At 44.9% G+C, this 21648-nt stretch overlaps 1 protein-coding gene across 7 annotated transcripts in view; it reads left to right on the plus strand.

Annotated features, from left to right (window-relative positions):
• The window catches only part of auts2a (activator of transcription and developmental regulator AUTS2 a), a 339678-nt gene that overhangs the window by 287329 nt on the left and 30701 nt on the right, over nucleotides 1–21648 (plus strand). For all 7 annotated transcript variants that reach the window (XM_061055901.1, XM_061055904.1, XM_061055903.1 and 4 more), the window contains one exon: nucleotides 14496–14544. In XM_061055901.1, the coding sequence (XP_060911884.1) occupies nucleotides 14496–14544 (49 nt within the window). The remainder of the gene's footprint in view (nucleotides 1–14495; nucleotides 14545–21648) is intronic.

Here is a 21648-nt window from a genome sequence, read left to right on the forward strand (position 1 = left end):
TCTGTCAGCTTAACACAAAAGTGTGGACAGTATGTGAATTTGAGGAATAAAGGTTGAAGGACAGTTCACAGCTTGTCTAAGGGAGCAGGAAAAAGCCGAGCTGCAGTGAAAAGAAAGTGAACTGAGGAAAGTAGGTTACATTTAACAATCCCTGCTGATAGAGATCCACCTGGTATTCACACTTCTTATGAGACATAGCTTCAGCTGCAGGCCGGCTGATGTTTTTATTCAACGCTGGAGTCGTGCACCATGTCTCAACCGCAGCTTTCCTTTGGATGAATTAGTAATGCTAAAAGATTCCATTTCGTCCGTCTAAATGCTGTGTGCAAGCGCTCAACCTGGTTAATATAAGAAGCCACTCAATTTTTCATGCCCACGCAAAGTGTAGCCTTCAATTTAACATGCGCTTTTAATCCATGGGAGTGCTAAATTGCTTTTTAATGTCGATGAACATGGTGTTTTCGGAGTAACTCGTAAAAAATGCATCAGCAATATGCAGAGCAAATCAGTTCCAGTGTTTTTCTTTTTTTTAAAGGGGTAAAGGAACAAAGCAACACCACAGCAAAGAGGAGCGAAACCAATATGTTGTTTTGACACATCTGTCACCTCAGGGGTCTCAGGAGGGCACCACCCCGCAGGCTGTGAAGACGTGTGTGTTTGTGTGATTAATTGCATGTCTTTTGTTTTTTCTGTAGAGTATATTTACAGAACTACAAACATGCAGATCATCAGCATACGGCTTTACATTTGAACACATGGCGGTGGGTATGTCATGTTTGTGTTCTGTACCCCTCCATGTGTGGACTCATGGGCAGTGTCAGGTGTTATTGTGCCTGCAGCGCTCGAGGCTGACAGGTGTTTGCAGGCCTCTCCGGCCCTGTTAAGATTACCCTGCAGACCGGAGGCTTTAGTGGAGGCAGAGCCTGGACTCCATCGAGCATGACTAAAAGACGCTCCTCTAATATCCCCGGTCACAGAGTCGGTGAACTCGCTCCAAATGACTTCCTCAGGGTCAACCAACCGACCGCCCTGTGTTATCACGTAACAATGTGGCCGTCGGAGCAGACTAATCAGTAGACAGCAGAGGATAACACAGCAAGAGATGCTCCGGCTGACAATTCCCCTCAGTAGCTTATTTGTGGAAGCTTTCAAACAAGATGAAGACAATAAAAGAACGTCATTAAAATGTGATCAGAAGATGTTTCAAAACTCGATTTCCCATGCCATCTTGATGGTAATGACAATAAATGTTTTATGGCGTTATAAAGTCTTTAATTTGTCCTGTGCATAAACAGATAACATGATGCATTACTGCACATGCAAACAGTCAAGAAGCAGAGGGAATAAAAGGTTTGTTGTTTTATTGTTGAGTCTCTGTGTCAAACCATTTGTTGCAGAGTCTAAAGCATGTTTTATGCCATCCTGGAGGACAGTGTTGTTCATTCAGCTGTCAATCAAAGTGATTCAAACAACAAACAGTCCCCCCCCCCCCCCCCCCCCCCCCCCCCCATGTCGGTGGCCAAACTACAGCGGCGTGTGTGTGTGTGTTTACCTGTGCAGCCGGGCGTGTGAGGTGGGGTCAATCTGTGTGTGGTTCTACAGCTTTCTCTGTGGATAAGCGACGCAGCCTGTCCCTGTTGCCAGTGCAAATCCTCTTACAGGCTGAGTGTGAGTGTGTATGTGTGTGAGTGTGTGTTTGTTTGTACGTGTGTTGAGAAAGAGAGAGAGAGAGTGAGACAGACAGCAAGCTGTCTCAGATCATCTTGTTGAAGCTTGGTGTTGGTAAACACAGTACATGGTAAGCCCAGCCGAGACAGCCACTGATGATTGGGCTTAGTGTTGGCTGTGGAAACAGCTCCCCTGTACACTGAGGTTCAGAAATCAGAAATATTTTGGTTTTTTTGTACCAGGCTCTAAAGATGTTTATTTATGCTGTAACAGCTTTTTTCGCCTGTTGTGTGTATGTGACTTCCGGTGTTCCTGGAGCCAGCCTCAAGTGGACACTCGACGAACTGCAGGATTTTGCACTTTGGCACTGGCTTCATTCTTCAAGACCGGAGGTTGACGCATGGCTCACACACTTGACTCAAAAGTACTTTAAACAATTTCTTGACACTTTTAATTGTAAGAAAGTTAAAGGAAATGGGCTTATCGAGTGATAATGTGACGCTTCCTCAGCTCTACTGGAGTCAAACTTGTAAATAACAGTGATCTCCCCAGGTGTGTGGGATGAGACTGAAGCAATCAATCTCAGGCTATCCAAAGCTCTCAGACCTCATTGCAGATGACGGATCAAATCGACTGCAGTTTAAAAAGAACATAAAATAATTAATTAAATCACATGCTGAAGGTAAAATGTAAGCCTACGTCAGACTTTAGCCACACACACTGGCACAAACGTTGTGCGTCTGTAAAAGCAAAATAACCTTTTAGGTGGAGGATTTAGCATCATTACTTGAGTAAAAACAAACATCCCCTTTCATAGAGTATCTCTCACACTTTCAGTAAGAGAACACGCTGTCTCTCTGTGTGCGCCCTGGGAGCCTGCGTCCACTTAAATAACCCCACGGTGAATGTGCTGCTGTCAGGCGGCGAGCAGGGCAGCCTCACAATGTTCACATTTAGGACCCTGAGCCTGACGGTGGTGCAGAGTGTAGAGAGGAAAGCGTGGAATGCGTCCCGCGGGCAGACGCAGGCCGCTCTCAAAGGCATCTCTATCACGGGCAGACAAGCGGGGCCTTATGTCACAGTCGCCTGCCTCAGAGGCGCTTTTTCAGGCCGATGCCCCGCGCCATGCCAACACGCGCCCTCCTGGAAATCTACTGGCACTTCCCTGCTCTGAACACACGTGCCGATCTGATAAGATTGTTTACAGTCCCGACTGCTTTAGTGAGATCCAAGTGTTTCTGTGCACCGCCTTTGACGATAATGAACAAAAATAAGGGTGTGGCGAGCTCTGATGTTCCTTTCATCTGATATCTCTGCACTGCTCCTGCGACATCCTGCAAAGTCTCCTGTCAAACCTGGTTTACTTTCACTGAGGCTGCGTACCAAACAGCTTGATTACGAGGCAAACATGACAGCCACGCTCAGGTCTGCCTTCAGCCGGTGGCCTTTTATCGATACTGACAGATAAAGAGCCCTGTGATCTTTTGAAGCACCAGGCACTCGCGTTGATTACCATCCCTGCTGATAGCGCCGCATGCTAATCATTGTAAACATCATGTTGTGGCTTTGACACACTTAGGCTTATCTGTAATTGGTGTAATTGTTACTAGCGTTTAACAAGATCGTCTTCCAGATACGCCGAGTGCCAAAAGGGCCCGGGTGCGGCGGTGGAGGCTTCCTCAGATCTGCCTCGCTGATGGGGGCATTAGATCGACACTAACTCCTCTCGCTGTGCTATTAATGAAAGGAAGCCACGAGCCAGAGCACAAATCCGATAAAAGGGGGCTGGAGATGAGGGGGTCATGAAATATTTAAATATACAGGGCTTCAAAGAGGAAGAGGCCTCCCGCTCTTGTCAACAGACAGACCCCCTGCAGCCCAGTCACGGCCCCAGTCTCTGGCCCGCAACCAGCTCCACATGTAGGTCACTAACCGTACAGCTCCTTTTTCTGCTGTACGGACACCACCGGGGGGGAAGGAGGAGATTCACAGATGAAATTGCTCCTGTCTCCAAACACACACACACACACACACACACACACACACACACACTAGCACTCAAGCAGACGTCTTGTTGTTCATCCAGGATCCCATGTTCTAGTGTTACACAGAGGGGAGATGATGGACAGAGGGGTGACGAGGTCAGGGACGATATCCAAGCGGGCTGTCTCAGCGGACTCAAACATGTTCAAACTCTCTCAGATCCTCTTCTTACACGCTCAACCTTCCCCAAGCACAGGCAGAAGTAGCCACTTTCTTCTCTTATCTTTTCTCCTTCCTTTTCTCTTTTCAATACTTAGATCTGAGTGACAGCTGATACAGAATACCCTCCCCTTAAAAGTTCAACATATGCTCATGCATATTATTAACTACATAACTCTGATTTCTGACATTTGCATCTGATCACTGATACCTAAAAACTAGTGATGTCACGATACGATCGTAGTGACTTTGATACAAAAACCAAGTTTAGTGGGACGATACTGGTTCAACACTTGGTACCTAATGGGTAAAAAGAAGGATTTCCACACATACATAATGAAGTTATAATAATGAAATGTGTAATTTCAGATAATATGTAATCCTCTCAGTCTGGAACATGCTACCCTCTTAGGGTGGTTTCACGACGGTCGTTGTTGGCGTCTCAGAAATAGGTGATTCTTAAAGTATGTGAATATATGACTCCAGCAGATATTTTCAGAGTGCGATGAGAACAAAGTTCTTCATACGAGGAACAATGGAGGGGAGGCAGCGGGACCACCTGCCAACAGACTGAGGAGTCTGAAACAACAGTGTTCCTGTCCACATTTTCTTTGAGATCTCTTGTTCTTTGAAGTGCCAACCATCGTGTGTTCTTCTTATATAATTTTTTCTGAAAGGGGGGGGAAAAAAAACGTCCCATTTCTCTCCCTCCCATGATTCAGCCCCCCAGCAGAGAGGCAACTGCAGACATAACAACGACCTTATTTTGCTCACGCTCTGCAAAAAATGCAATTAGAAACCCTTCAATGGCCGACGGGGGCCTGGGATGAGTAGGAGAGAGTCAGAGAGAGAGAGGGAGAGGAGGACAGCGACAGAAAGAGAAAAAGGGGGAAGGCTGGGGGAGGGCGGGCAGAGACCTCCCTGCTGTCTGTCAACCTGCTGGCTTTTGATGTCCGCGGCCCATCTTGTGTCCCCCTAGAGAGCCTATCATCAGGCCCCCCGCTCTGGAGCTGCTGAGCACCGAGAGAGCCTTGGAGAGGCTTTCTCTGAGTGGAGTTTGGGGGGATGACTGGGGGCTGTCTCTGTCAGGGCCTGACAGAATGGTCTTGACGGAGCGTTTCAGAGACCTAATCCCTCCGACTGCACTCCTCCAGCCGGGCGAATCGCTCGGGGGGTCTGCAGAGGGTCAGACAGGTTTTAATACAACGCCTTAGTGGTGATTTCCTCAGCGCTTCCCTGTAGTCACTCTGCTTTAAAAGACACAGCAGGCTGCTTCTCTCCGTTCTTTATACCTCCCTGCTTGGCTCCTTCCCCCCCCCCCCCCACTCTGCCATGTATGCCTCTCCTCAACTCCTCCTGTTTTGTTTTCTTCTCCTGCTCTCTTCCTCTCTAGTTCCTCCTCCTTTATCTCCCTGCCTCCCCCTTGTTTCCTTGCTCCCATCGCGTCGCTCCGAAGAAAGAAACAAAAACGGGGGGAAAATATTATCCCTGCCAGCACAGTAGCTCTCGCTTAGCATTAAGTCGAGGCCTCACGGGGGGGGGGGGGGGGGTTCCAGCACCGCGGTTCTTTGGTTGTAGATGTCTGCTGGGTCTGCGCACATATAAAGACATGCAGATTAGGGAGAAAAATTAAAGCTGGGGGTTCGTCATGCAGCGGGTTATCGGTTAAGGCTGTTTTGTCTGTCGGGGATGTGGACCCACTGTACGGCTTCAGAGAGAAAATTGGGGTCAAATTAAAAACAGGCTTCTAATCCTGCCTTCTTTGTCATCGAGATGAAATAACAGTACAGTTACACGGAATAAGCTCGTCTTTGAATTTGCTTTGACAGAAAACACTGAATCTTGTTTATCCCGTTTTCATTCCAGTCATCCATTGCAACACGGAAAAAGAGAAAAGTGCTACAGAACACACATCCAAGGACACGGACGTGATGTTTGGATCAAAGAAAAAAACATCACAAACAAATGATCTTTTAAAATACAGCACATTAAAATTCTGACTCGCCCGCACGGTTCAAAAAGGGAATTCGTTTCCTCGCTTCATTAAATCTCCGTGTAAACGGTGAGTGACATCGCTACACGTAAGGACACAGATTTGGCCTTTAAGATAATTTGACTCAGGTTGGAGAATTTGTAATTACACCGACATGAAATGAAAATGTTCAAGGTAAATGGTGCCTACTGTTCACCATGTTGTGTGTGTGCTTGTGGTTTTGTGTTTTGAGGCGGATAGTGCATATGCTGCTCTCGGTTAGAAGGGGAGGGTTTGAGTGACTGGTCTGAAATTATCCACGGCATCGCAGCCCGCAGCCCACATTCCACGGCAGTGTCTGTAATTTTGACTCCCATTTCTCTTGTGACTAAAGGCGGAGTGGTGTAGAGGGGGTGTGGGCGTGTTCGAGAGGGGTCGCATTAGGGGATGCAACCAAAGAAACGGAGGCAGGGAAGGTTAAACCAATTTTCTGGGCTGCATTGTTTTCCTAAGCGAGTCCCTCGGCGGGGACATTAGAGCGCTGGTCAGTGCAGCACGTTTGTTCCCGCTGACAGGCCGCTTCTTTCTGCGCCCGCAATGTTTACTGGATCTGATTATTGCCTACCAGATCCAGATAATGTCTGCCATTGATCTGGCCATTTATCTTGAACTCCTGCGGCCCCCACAGCCTGCTTTCAGAGACCTCGAGGGAGATAAGCAGATTCAGATGAGCAGATAACATATTCACGGCTGGCTTTTAACAACCGGAAGAAATACTTTTCAGCTGCTTCCTTGGCTGACATGATGCGAGTTTCATATCTCTTGGCGCAGGAAGCTTTATTAGGACATAGAGGATCTGCTTTCAGAGGTATCTTCATCAGATCAGATGGACGCTTTCATCCCTGCGTCCGTCAATCTTCCCAAATGTTCCCAGAATGTCAATCACCCACTGTGTGATAAGTGGGGAAAGAAAAGGCTCTTTTTTTTATTTGGCATTATTTACAGGTTTAATATTTTAAATCATGTCTGGCACTGCAGACGGAGATTCTCAAGTCTTTAAATCTCTCATTCTCTGTCTGGATATTTGATTGATGCAGTTTAACAGAGAAGACTGTCAGCTTTTTTCCAAAGGCTTTTTCCCACTTTTGGCATGCTGTAGTGTCCCAGTTTGTTTCACGGGTTTTTAAGGCTGGATGGTTTTTTTTTTTTTTTTTTTTTTCTTTGTCTGTTTGGTGTCTGTGTGAGTGTGTGTGTTTGCATGCGCAGCCATGTGTCATCCCCACATTAATACAAGCAATGAGTGACAGATTAATTTATGTCTGGCTACGTGTCTGAGGAATTGGGAAGAAAGGGCCTGTCAGCGCTGCTTGTCGGGAGGGGGTAGAGATTAGAGCCAGTTGTCATTGACAACCCAGTGCAGGCTCTGCGAGATAAGGTCGGATGTAATGACTGTGAAAAAAATAAAAATTAATTAAAAAAAAAAAAACATCCTCACTCCGCCCTCGAGAGGCTGGGAGAAGAGGAGATGTTGGCAATTCGGAGTGTGTGGGTTTGTGTGTGCAATTAGAAATGTTTCACAGTGCTCGGATTGCACCGCAACATTTGGACATTTCACATCTTAAGAAACAAGGAGGGTGTGAACTAATCCCGCCCCCTCCCTATGACAACACCAGCTTTTTTATATATATATATTTTAAATCCATGTAAAACAGGTTTTATTTTCCGTGAACTGCATGAGGAACATGTTTTTCTTTTTATCAAGCATTTTTTCAGTTACTTCCACTAGTGTCAACATGTGACCTCACACTGTTTGGACACCTGTCACACACTGCCAATTCTAATGTTTAAAGTGTGTTTATTTGGTAAATTATCCCCGTGCAGAATGATTATTGATAGAAGATGAATTGCCAAGCTGCCTTTTATCTAACCAGTTTAAATAAAGTACGTTTGATGTTCTTTTCCAAGTTTGATATGAATGTCAGGATGGAGGATCATGAGGAAATCTGTTACAATAAGATATTTTTGGATGCTTTGTTCTTCAAAATTTCACCAGGATACCTTCTATCTCATGCATTACTGATATAAATTATATTTTAAGAGCATGGTAGTAATGTTGGTCTTGGGGTCAGTCAGTCCCCGTTTTGCTCAACACTCATTGGATGGATGGATGTCCGTGAAAGTTGGTACAGAAGTTCTCAGCCCTCAGAAGATGGAGACGGATATGTTTAGTGTGAATTTCAAACAGTGCCTCCTTCAAGTCGAGATATTTTAACTTTCACTCTGAATGATTAATTCCTCTACTCCAGTGAGTATCTCTTTTATATTGACATTCATGCTTACCAGAGGATGAACCCTCCTGACAATAGCATTCCCATTTTGTTCCTACATGGCCACAGTTGCTGTGTCATGAACTTGAAATCTCATGGAAAGAATTTGCTCCATTTAATTTGGAAATACGTTAAATAATCAGCGATTCCTTATGTTTTTGTCTCGCAGCCTTATCAGGTCCAAGTTATTAAAAATGTCGGATAAGGAGCTCTTCTTGGTTTGAGAACGAATCACCACAAAACTCCAACACACTCTCCTTATAACACTTTTATTGTCTCTGTTGTCACAGCAGGGTCGTGTTAGACCTGGAAACAAACTCTGCTATTGGATTCGTCTGGTGTTTGAAAGACAGTTATTGGAGTTTTTGAGGGATTGGAGATCAAAATGAACAAGAATCAAAAACAAGCTCAACTGGTGACATTTCCACAGCCTCAGCTGGTCTTAGTATTAAGTGTTCATCGGTCTTAAATGCTTAACTTAGATGTTGAATGTGATGAACATTATACCGTCTCAAGATTGGCCTGCTCTCATTTCACTAAAAGTGAAGTTATTTCCTGACAGTAGACTCTGATCTGTGTCTTACATTGATCCTGTATTCCTTTATTTAGCTCTGAAGTAACAGTATTTTTTATCCACAGACGTCACTGTGAGAAACTGTTTCTGTCATATCCTCCCACCTCAGATTCTGTGGTTTACCGCTGACGATGACTCTGTTCAGCCTCGTTAAGAACATTTTTCATTTTCTGGCCTCTGCATCCAATCTGAGTTTGAATCATGATAATTATTTTCCCAGGCCATGCAAAGCAAAGACAGATCCCTCATTCCACAGGCAAATGTAAAAGAGCTTTTAACATATTACATCGGCAGCACTCATGTTACACTTATCAGTAATATTTCAAACGAGGGTAGATTTGGCATAATGGCAGGAAGGCTCATAAAGGCGAGCCAGTCCCTTGTGATTGTAATCTAGGAGAGAGTTCCTGTAAAATTAAACCCTGCTTGTGGAGGGAGAGACAAACATGCCTCTGGTCTCTTTGAAGTGGAGAATCAGCATCCAAAAAAAGGAATAAAAGATGACAAAATGTCAGTGTGGAGCTGATGGTCTATAGACAGAACGTGCATGCCCAGACAGCAATTACTGAGAAACATTTCATACATCGTGTTTGATCTCAGCGCTTCTTTCTCTTACACAGACAACGTTTTTTTTCCCCCATGTGCAGGCTTCTCTTTATTTTATATGTGCATTCATCTCTGTCATCGTTTCATTTGAATTAAAAAAAATAATGTGAAGTGAGAGATCCGGGCGCTGATTGTTTGGCAGTGTGGCTGTAATCACAGACTTGCGGTCGCTCTCAAATCTGATAATGACCATTTAAAATGGAGAACAGCAGCTCATGGCCGCTGCTGCCGCTGCCGCTGCCGCTGCTGCTGCTGCACGGGCCTGAGAAAAAAAAAATGACTGGTAGCCATTTTCTGCCGTTGCAGTCGTATAAATACATATCTTGAAGCCAGCCATGTCATGCAGCTGAAGCCAAAACCACAATGCGCCCTTGATGTTTCATCCCAATCACCACTTCAAACGTAAGAATCTCTGTGATCTAATTACATGTACCCACGGTTAGTACATTGGCAACTAATTTTAGACATGATTTACTGCATTTCCGAACCGTGGCGGTTTACAGCTGCATAGTTTCACTGGAGATGATCAAAGATTTTTTTTCCCACAGCTGGAGCGCAACAGAGAGCCAGAGGTTAATCACTCCAAAGGAAACCCAAATCTACAACCTCCTATGTAGAAGAGTGTCTTATGACATTTATAGTTAGCATCTTAAAGGGATTATAGATAATTTACCGTCCTATTTGAAGTTATTGTTTTTGTGGTTTTATTATAGTTTTTGCAAACATCACTGGTGTTGTGTTTGTCATGGGTGTACTTATTCTTGGATGGTTATAACTTAATTCATTTTACAGTACAGTCCTAAGACAGCCATTCTGGTTTTTATACCCAACGTTAGTCTATCCCACAGGCAACGTGTGGACGTGTGCTGGAAATGAACGACAGTAACAGGTTTAAAGTGTCCGTTGTGTTTTATTCTCATCTGCTGAAGTTTAGTGCGAGCCGTATTTCCAGCGGAAGATGCTGAGCGTTGATGGAATGAGTTAGCTCCATTATAATATAAGACTAGCTAACGTTCAGTGCATCAGTCCCAGGTGCCCTGATCAGTAAAACTGTAACACAAATCAGTCATTGGCCCAGTTTCCTGAAGCTTTGCTGCTTTTCTTTCTTTTCTTGCGACTTGCTTTGAACTTTAACCTTTTCATGAGAATAATCGTTAGCGTAGGTGGCTCGCAAGGAACACATGAAGAGATTGGAATCAGATCGTCTTGTAAAGGAGACATTGACACCCCTAGCTGATGTGAGTCATTTCCGTTTACCTCTGCATCCTTCTCTGATGACACAAGACTTGTGTAAATCAGTGTACTTCTAGTGATGAAGGATACAACAGAAAACTCAAAGTACTTGGTCTTTTTCGGTTCTCAGATTTTTTGAAATTTTCAAAATCCAAAACAAAAAACGTCAACCAGAATTTACATTTTTAGACACTTCAAATGTAATTTTCATCAGTGCTGTAAAGATGAACACAGCAAGTGTCAATCAAAATGTGATCGGACCACAGGCTTGAGAAATGGTTTAAAATGTAAAACGAGCTGTTTTTAGACTCTTGTTTCCAACAGTTATTTTACTCTTTTATATGACACTAAACGTTGTTATATCATGTTTGAATTTAACGATTTCATGCCAGATTTAGAGAGGCTTTAAGTGGTTGAAAGCACAATGTGTTCATCCGTGAAACATACAAGGATCCATATCAGTGGGCCTCTTATTAGATGAACACTGCTCCGTCTCCCAGGCCCTTTGTGACCACAGCCTTTATCCTCTGTAGCTGAACCAAGAGGCTGCATCTTAACCGGCCACCTGAGGCCTACGCCCCCCTTGATGGTACTCCACATGTTTTTGTTCTGCTCATCAGTAAGTCCATGAAAAGCTAAGCCAAGCATGTTCTATGTTGATATATGGATAAATGTTTTTGTGCCAAATGTTTTTTTTTGTCACTAGACTGACAATCTGGAGAAAAGTGTTGTTGACTCTGATGGGTTTTAGGATTTGTTTTCTTAGGTCACTGTACATCCAGTTTCCCATGACTTCATGTTTGTACAGCGAGTCCCAGCCAGGCACCGGGCCCTCGTTCTCTCAGTGTATCCGAGGGACGGATTAGCATCTCTGCTATGAGCTAAGTCTGTTTTCTGCTCTGTGGGCACTTCAGCCAAACTGGCGGGGAAAGTCTTCACAATGTGACACTATTGTATATCCATTGACCTCCCTGCTAGTGGGTTAATGCTCATTAGACAAGCTATTGGATGCAAGGGTTTGCACGAGTAAGAGGATTTTCCAGGACTGTACAGCATTGGATCAGGATTTGTCCAAGGATGAAGGCAGAGGGATGACAAGGTGGCCTGTCCTCTCGGGTAAATATGACTTCCAGGCCTGAAGTGTGAATCTTTACAGGATGGTGTTCCAACTTAAATCGTTGTGATCCATTTAAAATAAAAAACTCTGGCATCAAAACTGGAAAAATCACAAGAAAATGACCTGTCAGTGCAAAATGAAAGCTGTGTTGTTGTCACCTTGTGTAAACCCAAAGCAGAGGTTTGATGAAGTTGTTGCTAAATCATAACCGTGGTAGTCATGATTGATGGCTGCAGGTTGGAAGCATTAGAGGTTTGACAGTGGTTTGTTATGGGGTTCTCACAGCTCAAAGTGAAGGCTAAATGACCCAGAGAGCTGCTTCTATTACCAGCTGACCTCCCTTCAGGCCAGCAGAGTGGCAGATCCAGCAGAGAGGACAGCGCCTGTGGGCTGCGAGGAGGTGCACGCTGCTCATAAAGGAGCGTTTTGTTTTTCCTCCCCTCACGGCAGCAGCACCCTACTGGGAAATTCATTAGGGGCTGACATCATCTCACTCAGTGCTGCTGAGTGAAAGAAAGAATATCATTCTGCCTCAGCTCTCCCCTCCCTCCTCTGCTTTCTCCACTTCCCTCTTGTTCTCTCTCTCTCTCTCTCTCTCTGTCTGTCTCTCGCTCTCTTTCTTTCCCTTCTTATCAAGCCGCGCTGCGCCGCTGTCTCCCCCTTTTGCGCGCCATTTACGCAAAAGGTAAAGCGCTGATGTGCACCTCTGCAACCCAGCTCGAAGCATTTTCGGAAGCCCGAACAACCACGAATGTGTTTTTCTACTGAAGGAGCACGACTGAGGTTGAATTCAAGTCAGCCTGGAAATCAGGAAGTGGGAGGACCCGAGCGTGAAGGCAGCAGCAGCAGCAGCGGCAGAAGCGCTCAGCAGTCAGTCGCTGGATGAATGGGAGTTTGTCTGCTGCTTGGGGAGCGGATGGGGAGAGGCTCTTGTGTGCCCACGACCTGGATCCCAGAGAGCGCGCGGCAGTCAGGCTTTGCAGCTGAACACGCAGCGACAACGGGCTTATACCTTGTGAATTTTATTGCTCACTCCTTGTGATTCCGTCCGTCTCCTGTACTCTACAGAGGAACCTGGCAGTGCGCTTTGTTGGATCGGTTTGTTCCGTAGGACGCAGCCCATCTCTGCGCACCGACACTCAAACCCTCCCGGATCCTGTTTGCTACCTCTCACGGATATTTCCGAGAGGAGAATAAAACTACATCGTGTCAAAGCAGGGAGAGAAAGCTGGATTTTTTTCCCCTCCTCTCGTCACCTCAGTGCTGTTGCAGAAGCTCCACTCGGCGAGACACATGGTTCCCTTTGTCCAAAAGGCGCAGTAGCTTTGTGAACGGCTTTGGGCTTTTTTATTTTCTTGGAAAGGCTTCTTCTTCTTCTTTTTCTCTTTGCATGGCTGTACTCAATTTACACGGAGTAGACTTCGCCGCCTCTTTGTTTGGATTATATGATTTGAAAAGCAGAATGTGAAACGAGACCATTATTACCAGACCGAGAAAGTAATATCCTGACTTATCTGCCTCCTTGCTAACCTTGCCACATCGAAGGTATGCGCGCTGGCTTTAAGCCGCCTATAATCTAATATTTCATTGTGTGTGTGTGTGTGTGTGTGTGTGTGTGTGTGTGTGTGTGTGTGTGTGTGTGTGTGTGTGTGTGTGTGTGTGTTATTATTTAAATGCTGCCTCTCCTGCTGTCATTTATTCTGCAGATTTCATTGTTTACATTCTGCCGGTGTTGCACTTGAGATTGCGCACCTCATTCATTAAGGGCTTTCATATCTAATAATCATAAATCCATTCATGTTTATTTGCCATATTTGCAGATTTTTTTTTTAATTTAGATTTTGTTTGCTTCTTCTAAGCAGCAGACAAACGTTGAGAAAAAGGGAACGAGTCGCACACAACTAAGCTGTCACTGGACGCAGACATTAAATATTCCTGTCGTTATTTTATCTTATAAGGACACAGGACCCTGCTGTAAAACGTGTAATGCTTTGAATTGTACTTTGTTTTTTGCAATTTTGCATGAATTCAATCCGAGGTGGTGGACTAACAAAGCCAGTTATCCAGAAATGATTTTATTCAGGGAAACCTGTCAGCCTGTCATGTGCCTTGAACGTTGCTTTCCTTCCTATAGTTACTTTAAGTAAAACACTAATAATTCACCCAGTTGTCCTGGTTAAGACAGTATTAACCCCTGACTTCATATTTACAGCTTTTTTTAGCCTTTTAAATGTAATTGTGTTTGCACATTTGATTCTCACCCAGTGACGCTGGTGGTGCTCTGCCGGGGAGAGCTTTGGGGAGAGGATGGTTTGTGTTTTCACGGAGCAACAGTGCCATCAAGTGGTCGGACAATGCAGATCCGCTTGTTTTGTTTCAGTTTGGTATCCAGTGTTGGTGGTGTTGATCATGATGCTCAGGTTCCCAGAGTAATACTGGAGATAATTTGAACATAACACTGGATCTGTCCTCTGGCGTCAGTGGGTTTTAATTAGACCTGGGAGGTTGTTAAAACTGAGAGCAGAGATATCGTACAAACAGTCAAAGATGAAGCCATAATAATCAGATAAGACATTAAACAATGCAGAGTTAAGGTTCATGCTAAAAGGACTGTTTGGTGATAGCCAACAGTTTACCAAAACACACAAATGTCTTCTTATCGAGCAGAAATAACAGGAATAACAACAACACAGGAGAAGGCCTGGGCAGACTGATAGATAAGGATATTACAGTCAGTTTTTCTTGCATTTCTGTTTGTGATATTTTTCTCATTAAGTTCTCTTTTTTTCTCTCCAGGTTTCCGATGCCACCTCAGAGAAATTCTTCAGCACAGCTGCAGTTAAAGGTAAACACTGTTTTCTTCTTCTACTGTGTTGAAATGTAATATAATGGTGCAGGTGCATTTCCATTCCCCCGGTGTTATTACCATGTAGAAATTGTTCTGCGTTGGCCTGTTGCAGCTACTGTCATATGTGTTCATGATGATGTAAAAAAAAACTCATCATCACTGGTGGGTGATGCCTGGTCAAGTTTGGCAAAGGTGCAGGGATATGAAATACAGTACGACCCTTTTTTCACGATGTATCTCTCTTGTGATCATATCTTGTGAAAACCTGGCGTAGGAAGTAAATCTCCAAAAGGTGGAGTAGTCTTTTGTCTTCACATGGATGTAAAGTCAGATGAGATGCTCTTTTGATGACCCTTTGTGCTGAGATCCACCAGAAGTTGCACTGCAGCCAGAGGAGGAGGAGGAGAGGGATGAAGTCAGTCTGTTTATGGCCTCAGTGTGCCAACACCACATGTGACCTCATTATCAAGTCACTAATTTGCTGTTAAAAGCAGACCCACTTTCTGCGGCTCAGGGATAATGGAGGTGCCCTGCGTGAATGGACATTCCTCTGTAATGGGGGGGAGTTTCCACGCAGGGCTGAAGGGAGGCTCTGAGACCGGGGTTATGACCCCTCCAGGGCTGTATCAGAAAGTGGGGCCTATTGCTGATGGTAGCCCCCCCCACCACCACCTCTCAACCCTGCACTTTTCCTCCGTGTAGATCTTTAAACACATTTCCCACATTCTGGCCTTTGATTCCCTCCAGGGCTTGATTTGTGGCGTCCATTGGGGAGGCTCAATGGCCGTGCTTGACAGGGAGGTTTCCTTTTGAACGTGCTCCTCTGTGGACTGATTTGGTTCCCTTGAAAGGATTAAGGCCCCTTTTGTGCAGCCTAAATCAACAGAGGGGCCCCCCTCTATCGTCCTCTGTGAAAGGACCTGACTGGGGAAACAGTACACAAAATATGCTTTCTTGCTCTGCTCCATGATAGTCCACTCTCTCTCTCTTTTGGTCCTCATTCCCATTTAAATACGGCTTCTTTTTACCACCTCGGTCCCCTCCTCCTCTCCTGCCATATGCTAATGCCTGCCGCCGCTGCAAAGAGCGAGTGAAAGAATCCAGGTGCTGGGAGTGCAAGGACCTCTGGTATTTTTATAGAGGGTGTTGTTAAGATTAAAAGAGTTGGTTGCGGTTTTGTTGGAGGAGATTACCATTACTCTCATACAACCAAACCTTTGTGGAGACCGCTCCAGCAAACGTGCTGAGAGAGGCTCGTTTGTGGGGCGATGTGTGTCAATATTTGCAGAGAGGCAGGTGCAGAAAGAGTCCATTTGTTTGACGGTTTGTGCACTCTCTTGTTGGCACAAATAAAAAGCTCATTTAGCTTCAGCACAAGACAACAGCTCCCAAACAAAGCAGTGGACTGGCGAGCTTATTGAGTTCTGCACTGAAGGACTAGTTCTGACAACTGTCCACAGAAGTAAACAAATCTAAACGTGATGCTGCAGAGCAACTTGCACATAATAATTCCATGTTTTCAACTGTTGAGATCTATAGACTGTGGTGTCAGAATACAATTTAACCCTCACTTTAAGATAAAGTCATTGGAGGAAAGCCTCTATAATACTCTTTCTACTGAAAACCAGTCAAACTGTTTCAAAAATGCAAGCCCGAATCAAACACTGAAAAAAGTAGTCGGTGCATAAGTTAGACCATGTTGACACACAAGTAAAAAAAGTACCCGATAGTTTGACACTTTATTACACAGCATTTATTAATCCTATTGAAGACTCAGTGTTCTCAATGATACTGTGACTGACTTTGACAAAGGTAAAACATGAATATGCGTTGAAACCACAGAGCATGGAGGAGGCCATTGTAATTCAGCTGCTGTGCAGCTTTAGTAATGACTGACTGTTGGCTTTTTTCTCTGCAGCAAGACTGAAAATCAGCCCAGGGCAACGTCAGGTCTCTTTGAAGCCTCAGTGCTGGTCCCTCATCTTTTAATCTCACTGCCTTCTCACCTACTCAATAATTACAGTGTATTTTTCATGCTCCCTCAAAAGCCACACTGCTTTTTTCTCTTTCTCTTCCTGCCCGAGGCCTACGCTGCATTCTGAAAAAGAAAATCTACTGATGAGAAAGTGGCCTTTGTGTTTGCAGACGTTGATTTGTTTTCTTCTTCTTTGTGTCAGCTTCAACTCGGGGGGCCGTCGGTGTCAACTGTGCTCGGTCGTCTAATGTGAAGCTTAAAGTCACCATCACTCCCTGCTCGCAATGCTGTTTTCTCTCTCTCTCTCTCCCTCTTGCTCACTGTGGGCTCACTTTGCTCAGCATTGGATTTCATTAACTAAGAGTCATTATATGTTAGCTCTAATTACCGTGATTGTCGATGTGCCTGCAGGTGTCAGCTAGCTCACCTGATTCATTTGCTCTGCAGGAGAAAACACACTGATCTAAAAGATGCTCTTCAGTCTGTAGGCAACCCCAATAAACAGCTTGTTTAGAGTTGAAGCTGTTTGTAAGTTGCCGTGGGTGGAAATCGGTAACCAAGCCTGATTAAGTCTGGGACTGCTGTCCAGGGAGCAGATTGAAGTGGCGGGCTGCACAGATAGTGATGATGACAAACCAGCACAGAGTGTCACCACAAAGGCCTGCAGACAGATCTATCAAATGATTAAAGCCGTGTCCCAAGGCGGTAATATCTTGTCACACAGTTACATTCCCGTCCTTTATGATATTGTCAATCCTCAAGCCGTCACAGAGGCTCAGCCAGCTCATCGGAGAGCGGAGAATAAGCTCACTGTGCATTGTTTGTGAAGCATAGCCCCTGCAGCAAGATTAAGATAATGCTGGATGACATTTAAGAAGCTCCGCAGTGCCATTTATCAAGAGTGGGCCGGGAAATCTGCTCATCGGTTGTGCAACTGTTGAGTCTGGTTTGCGCCTCTAAAGATGGGATCTATTTAGTAAAGAAAAGATACTAGACAAAAGAAGAAGCAAGAATGAATAACGCTGCAAAGAAGTAGATTACAGTGTGTTGCATAAGTATTCAAAACCCTTGAACTTTTCCACATTTTACTGAGTTACAATAACATTTAAATTTGGACCTTAAAACATTTTGTTTCTTGTTCTTAGCTTTTAGCATTTAAGAAGCTCCAAAAGAGACTTTGAGTTTAGTATCTTAAATGTGTACGAATTACAAATGCATGGGTATTTGTGCATGTAAACACGTTGTATGCTGCTGTGGAGTGGATTGCAGCAAAACTAGATTTTGTTGAGTATTTGACATGCAATTAAAATAAAGTATTTAAACAAGAGCAGTCCAAAAAGCAAACATCCGTGAGATGCATCAGTTAATCTGTAGACACTATCTGTAGACATCTGCCTCCACAAGTTGGAGGCAGATGACAACTTATTTCAGACACTGTATGAGTGTGCTTCAAGCATTCTGAACTGCCTCTCACCTGCAGAAACATTTTCAACCATGGTCACAATTAGAAACAACTCACTAGGTTTTTTTTTAGTTTAAGAGCACTTGAGATATGAAGTAAGAGTTCATTTGGTAAAAGTATTGAGGAAAGGAGTCCCTCATGAAACATTTCCTGCAGCTGTGTCTGCCATGTGAGGCCGACCTAGGTGCGGGGGTGAATTGAAGTGCACCGTGTAGTGATTCTCAGTTTCCCCTCCCTCTCTTCTCTGCGCTGATTCCACCATGCTTTACTGGAGTTAATGTGAAAATGAAGCGGTGCTACAGCGAGACCCGGGGCTGACGCCAGCGTGAAGAGTGCTGCTGGTGAAGTGTGTCAGGCTTGAGTGCGTCTGTCACCGGGGGAGAGAATAATGTGCGATGTGGAAGGTGTAATTTTCAGCGCTGATGGCATTGTTTAAAAAAAAAATAGCGGAAAGAGAAAAGCGGAGGTGAACTTTTGTGGCGGATATCAGAGCTGAAGAGCTCCCTGGATTGTCATCGAGAGCTCTGCTGGCAGCGAAAATTGCCTGTGAGCGTATTACTGGTGTGTGGGAGGGAGCTGAGGGCTTGTTTTTCTCTCTCCGGCTTCATTCTCTGAGAGCTGGACCGCTGATAGATGGAGCTGTGTGTACTTCCAGGCCGTGGGCCGCCACCTGCTGTAATCTCAAGTGATATAGAGAGCAACAATCACGCCACAAATCACCCGGGCAGCTCCCTAACTCATTCAGCCGACTGGAAAGAGGAGGTTGGCCTTTCACAGCAGCAGCAGTGTTGGTTTACTGCCTCGGGCTGCCCTCGTGCTGACCTCTGCCGTCTGCGTGGGTGTGTGTGTCAAGAAATGAGGGCTGCCTGTGGAACTTGACCTGATGCTCAGTGGAAGGATGACCTGACTACTGTTGGCCTTTGGTTTTGCGCTGAACGGCTGCAGTCAAGGACGGTCTTTTTCCCTGCCAGAGGCCGGGAGGTCACAGAGAGGTCCCCCCCCCTCCCCACCAGAGACATAACTCCTGAAATGAGCATTGTTGTTGTTTTAAGCTCGAACACAAGCTTAATTCAAATCAAAACGCTCTTTTGATATTTAATAGCCCTGCATGTTTGGAGTAATAAGACAAGGATCTGGGTCTCCAGGCGTTCCCCCCCTGCTCTATGTGCTTCTGTTGGTAACCAGTCCCCTGCTAGGAGCATTTAATGCATCTCTAAGGGGGAAAGGAAGCTCAATATCCTGTTCTCCACCCCCTCCCCCCCCCCCCCCCCCCCCAACCCCTCAATCCCTTCCTCTCCATGGCTACAACTACAGAGAGAGAAGCTTTATTTCATGAGCATGAAAGGGGCCGCTCCAGCCATGCCTCATGTGCTGACACAGCCAAACAAAGGTTAACAAATCAAGGATAGCACCGGCTGATTTACTGCCCGCTGTTACAAACAATGACCCAGCCCCCCCCCCCCCCCCCCCTCCATGTCTGCAGCTTACATTTATTGTGTCTGTCTGTAGGCGGAGAAATATGGCAGCATTTGCAACCGTGCATATTTCAAAATTACATTTCAATGTGTTATTGATTGCAGCTCGTTCGCCCTGATGTGGGCTCTGAATGATCAGTCTTCAAGACTTCTAAGTTTAGTTTGAGATGGATCGTTCTGCAGCAGCATGAGTAAGACATGCACCTTTAATGTACAAAGTGTTTTATATGAAGCTTTCTATCAGGATAAAGTGCAACATGTTCAATGTGTGATATCCATTAAAACATCATTAACAATCCATTACCCCGATGAAGATTGAACAGACTCTAAAGCGGTGTTTCTATGGCAGGAACTTTCTACAGGGACTTAAGGAGATACTCAGTGTGTTTCCATGGCAGGGACCAGGTGGTAAATACAGTCCTGGAGACTTTTGGGACTTTCCCTCCAAAAAGAACTAAAGCAAAGACGAGGACAGCTTGCACACTGCAGGGCTCCAATATTCCAGAAAATGTATTCCCTCACCTCCAAAAAGAAATCAGGTACTTTTTGGAGGAGGGGGATGCTTTTTAAAAGTGCAGGGACGGTAAGGTTGGGGCTGAAAATGTTTGATTGATCCAGTCTAATTTTCACAAATCTTTAAATGGCCTTTGAAATGCAGAGAACAATGTGATGTAAGAAACTTTAATCCTTTAAAAAGTAGCTCCTGGATCCAGTTTTCCTTGGTACTTTTGGTTTAAAGGGATCCCAAATATTTCTTAAACTGGAAACAACTATATCATTCAAGTTGGTACAACATAACCAGACCACTCTGCATCCTGGATTATATCACTTCTAGCACACTTCATGTCTGTTTTCCTACTGCTGTCACCCTCTACAGTCATAACACATGCAATCAGGACTAATTATGGAACTTTTGGCGGATACATTTCTCAGGTAAATACTGAATGTATCTCCAGAGGTCTACCTGCTGCCCACTCGGTTGGAGTTTGTTGATGGAGGATCAGATTTAAAGAGATGTTTCTGAATGGCTCTGTTGGTGAACACACATGCAGCAGTGTGGGCCCGTCTCCTTCCATCCCCTCCAGCTACACAAAGAGGTCATTCAGAGTTTGTTTCCCCACGTCTCGAGGTTACAGACTAAGTAAATCCATCCATCTTAATGCACTTATTTCAGCACCAGGAGAGCAGCAGGGGGGGCTGAGTAAACACTCCCACATCCGACATGCCACGCTAAAACCCAAAGAGCCTGGAACACATCAGGCTGAAATTAAAGGTCTACATCTCAAACACAAACATTTAAATGGGCTGCACTCCAGAGATCAAAGTGAAAGGCCTTTAGTCCCCCCCCCCTCTCTCTGTCTGCCACACTGAGATATGTGGAGGTTTAGCAGCCAGACAAACGTCTGATTGGTGAGAAACTGTATACTGTACATGTCTGTTTCTCTCAGGTCTGAGGTAACGCTCCCTGGCATGTTTTCTGTTGGTCTTGGGAAAATAGACAGATTTTTGTAAGCATACTCAGTTTATTCAGAAATATTGGATCGGGGTTAAAAGAACAATATTTAGAATTATAATGAGAAAACACTAAGATGGAGCTCTTTCTTTCTGGTAGATTGATGACAAGCCAATTGTTTAGTACCAGCAATTCCAACATGTTCTCTTAGTCATAAATAAAAAATAATAAATAACCCTTTTCACAGCAAGCATCCTCCTTTGTTCGGGGTTTTATTGTCCTGTGTAACGGACATATGTTGATGATAGAGCTGCTCAGACAGGTGGAGGTTGATGGGTGTGGAGAGGATGGAGGTGTTGATAGCACCAGCCCCCTCTTCCCAGGAGATCTCCCTCTCCCCTCTCACCATCACCAGTATCCACTGATCCAATGTGACATCAGCCACTCTCCTGCCAACTGTGCTGCATTAACAGGGTCAGAGCAACACACACACACACACACACACACACACACACAAAAACACATACACACACCACTTACCAGAACCCAGCCATTCCCAGTGCTCTGTTGGTGTGTTCAGGCCAATTATGCTTGTGTCAGTCTTTGGTCCCTGCGGCAGAGGTGACATTGCCAGAGAGAGGGAGCGAGAGCAGCCTTAATGAGGCCTCATGGTGCCTAAGAAGTGTGTGTGCATACGAGTATGGGAGCGAATATGTGCATGCATAACAGCAGGAGT

This window comes from Labrus mixtus, chromosome 14, assembly GCF_963584025.1.
Source record: "Labrus mixtus chromosome 14, fLabMix1.1, whole genome shotgun sequence".
Classification (NCBI taxonomy): Eukaryota; Metazoa; Chordata; class Actinopteri; order Labriformes; family Labridae; genus Labrus; species Labrus mixtus.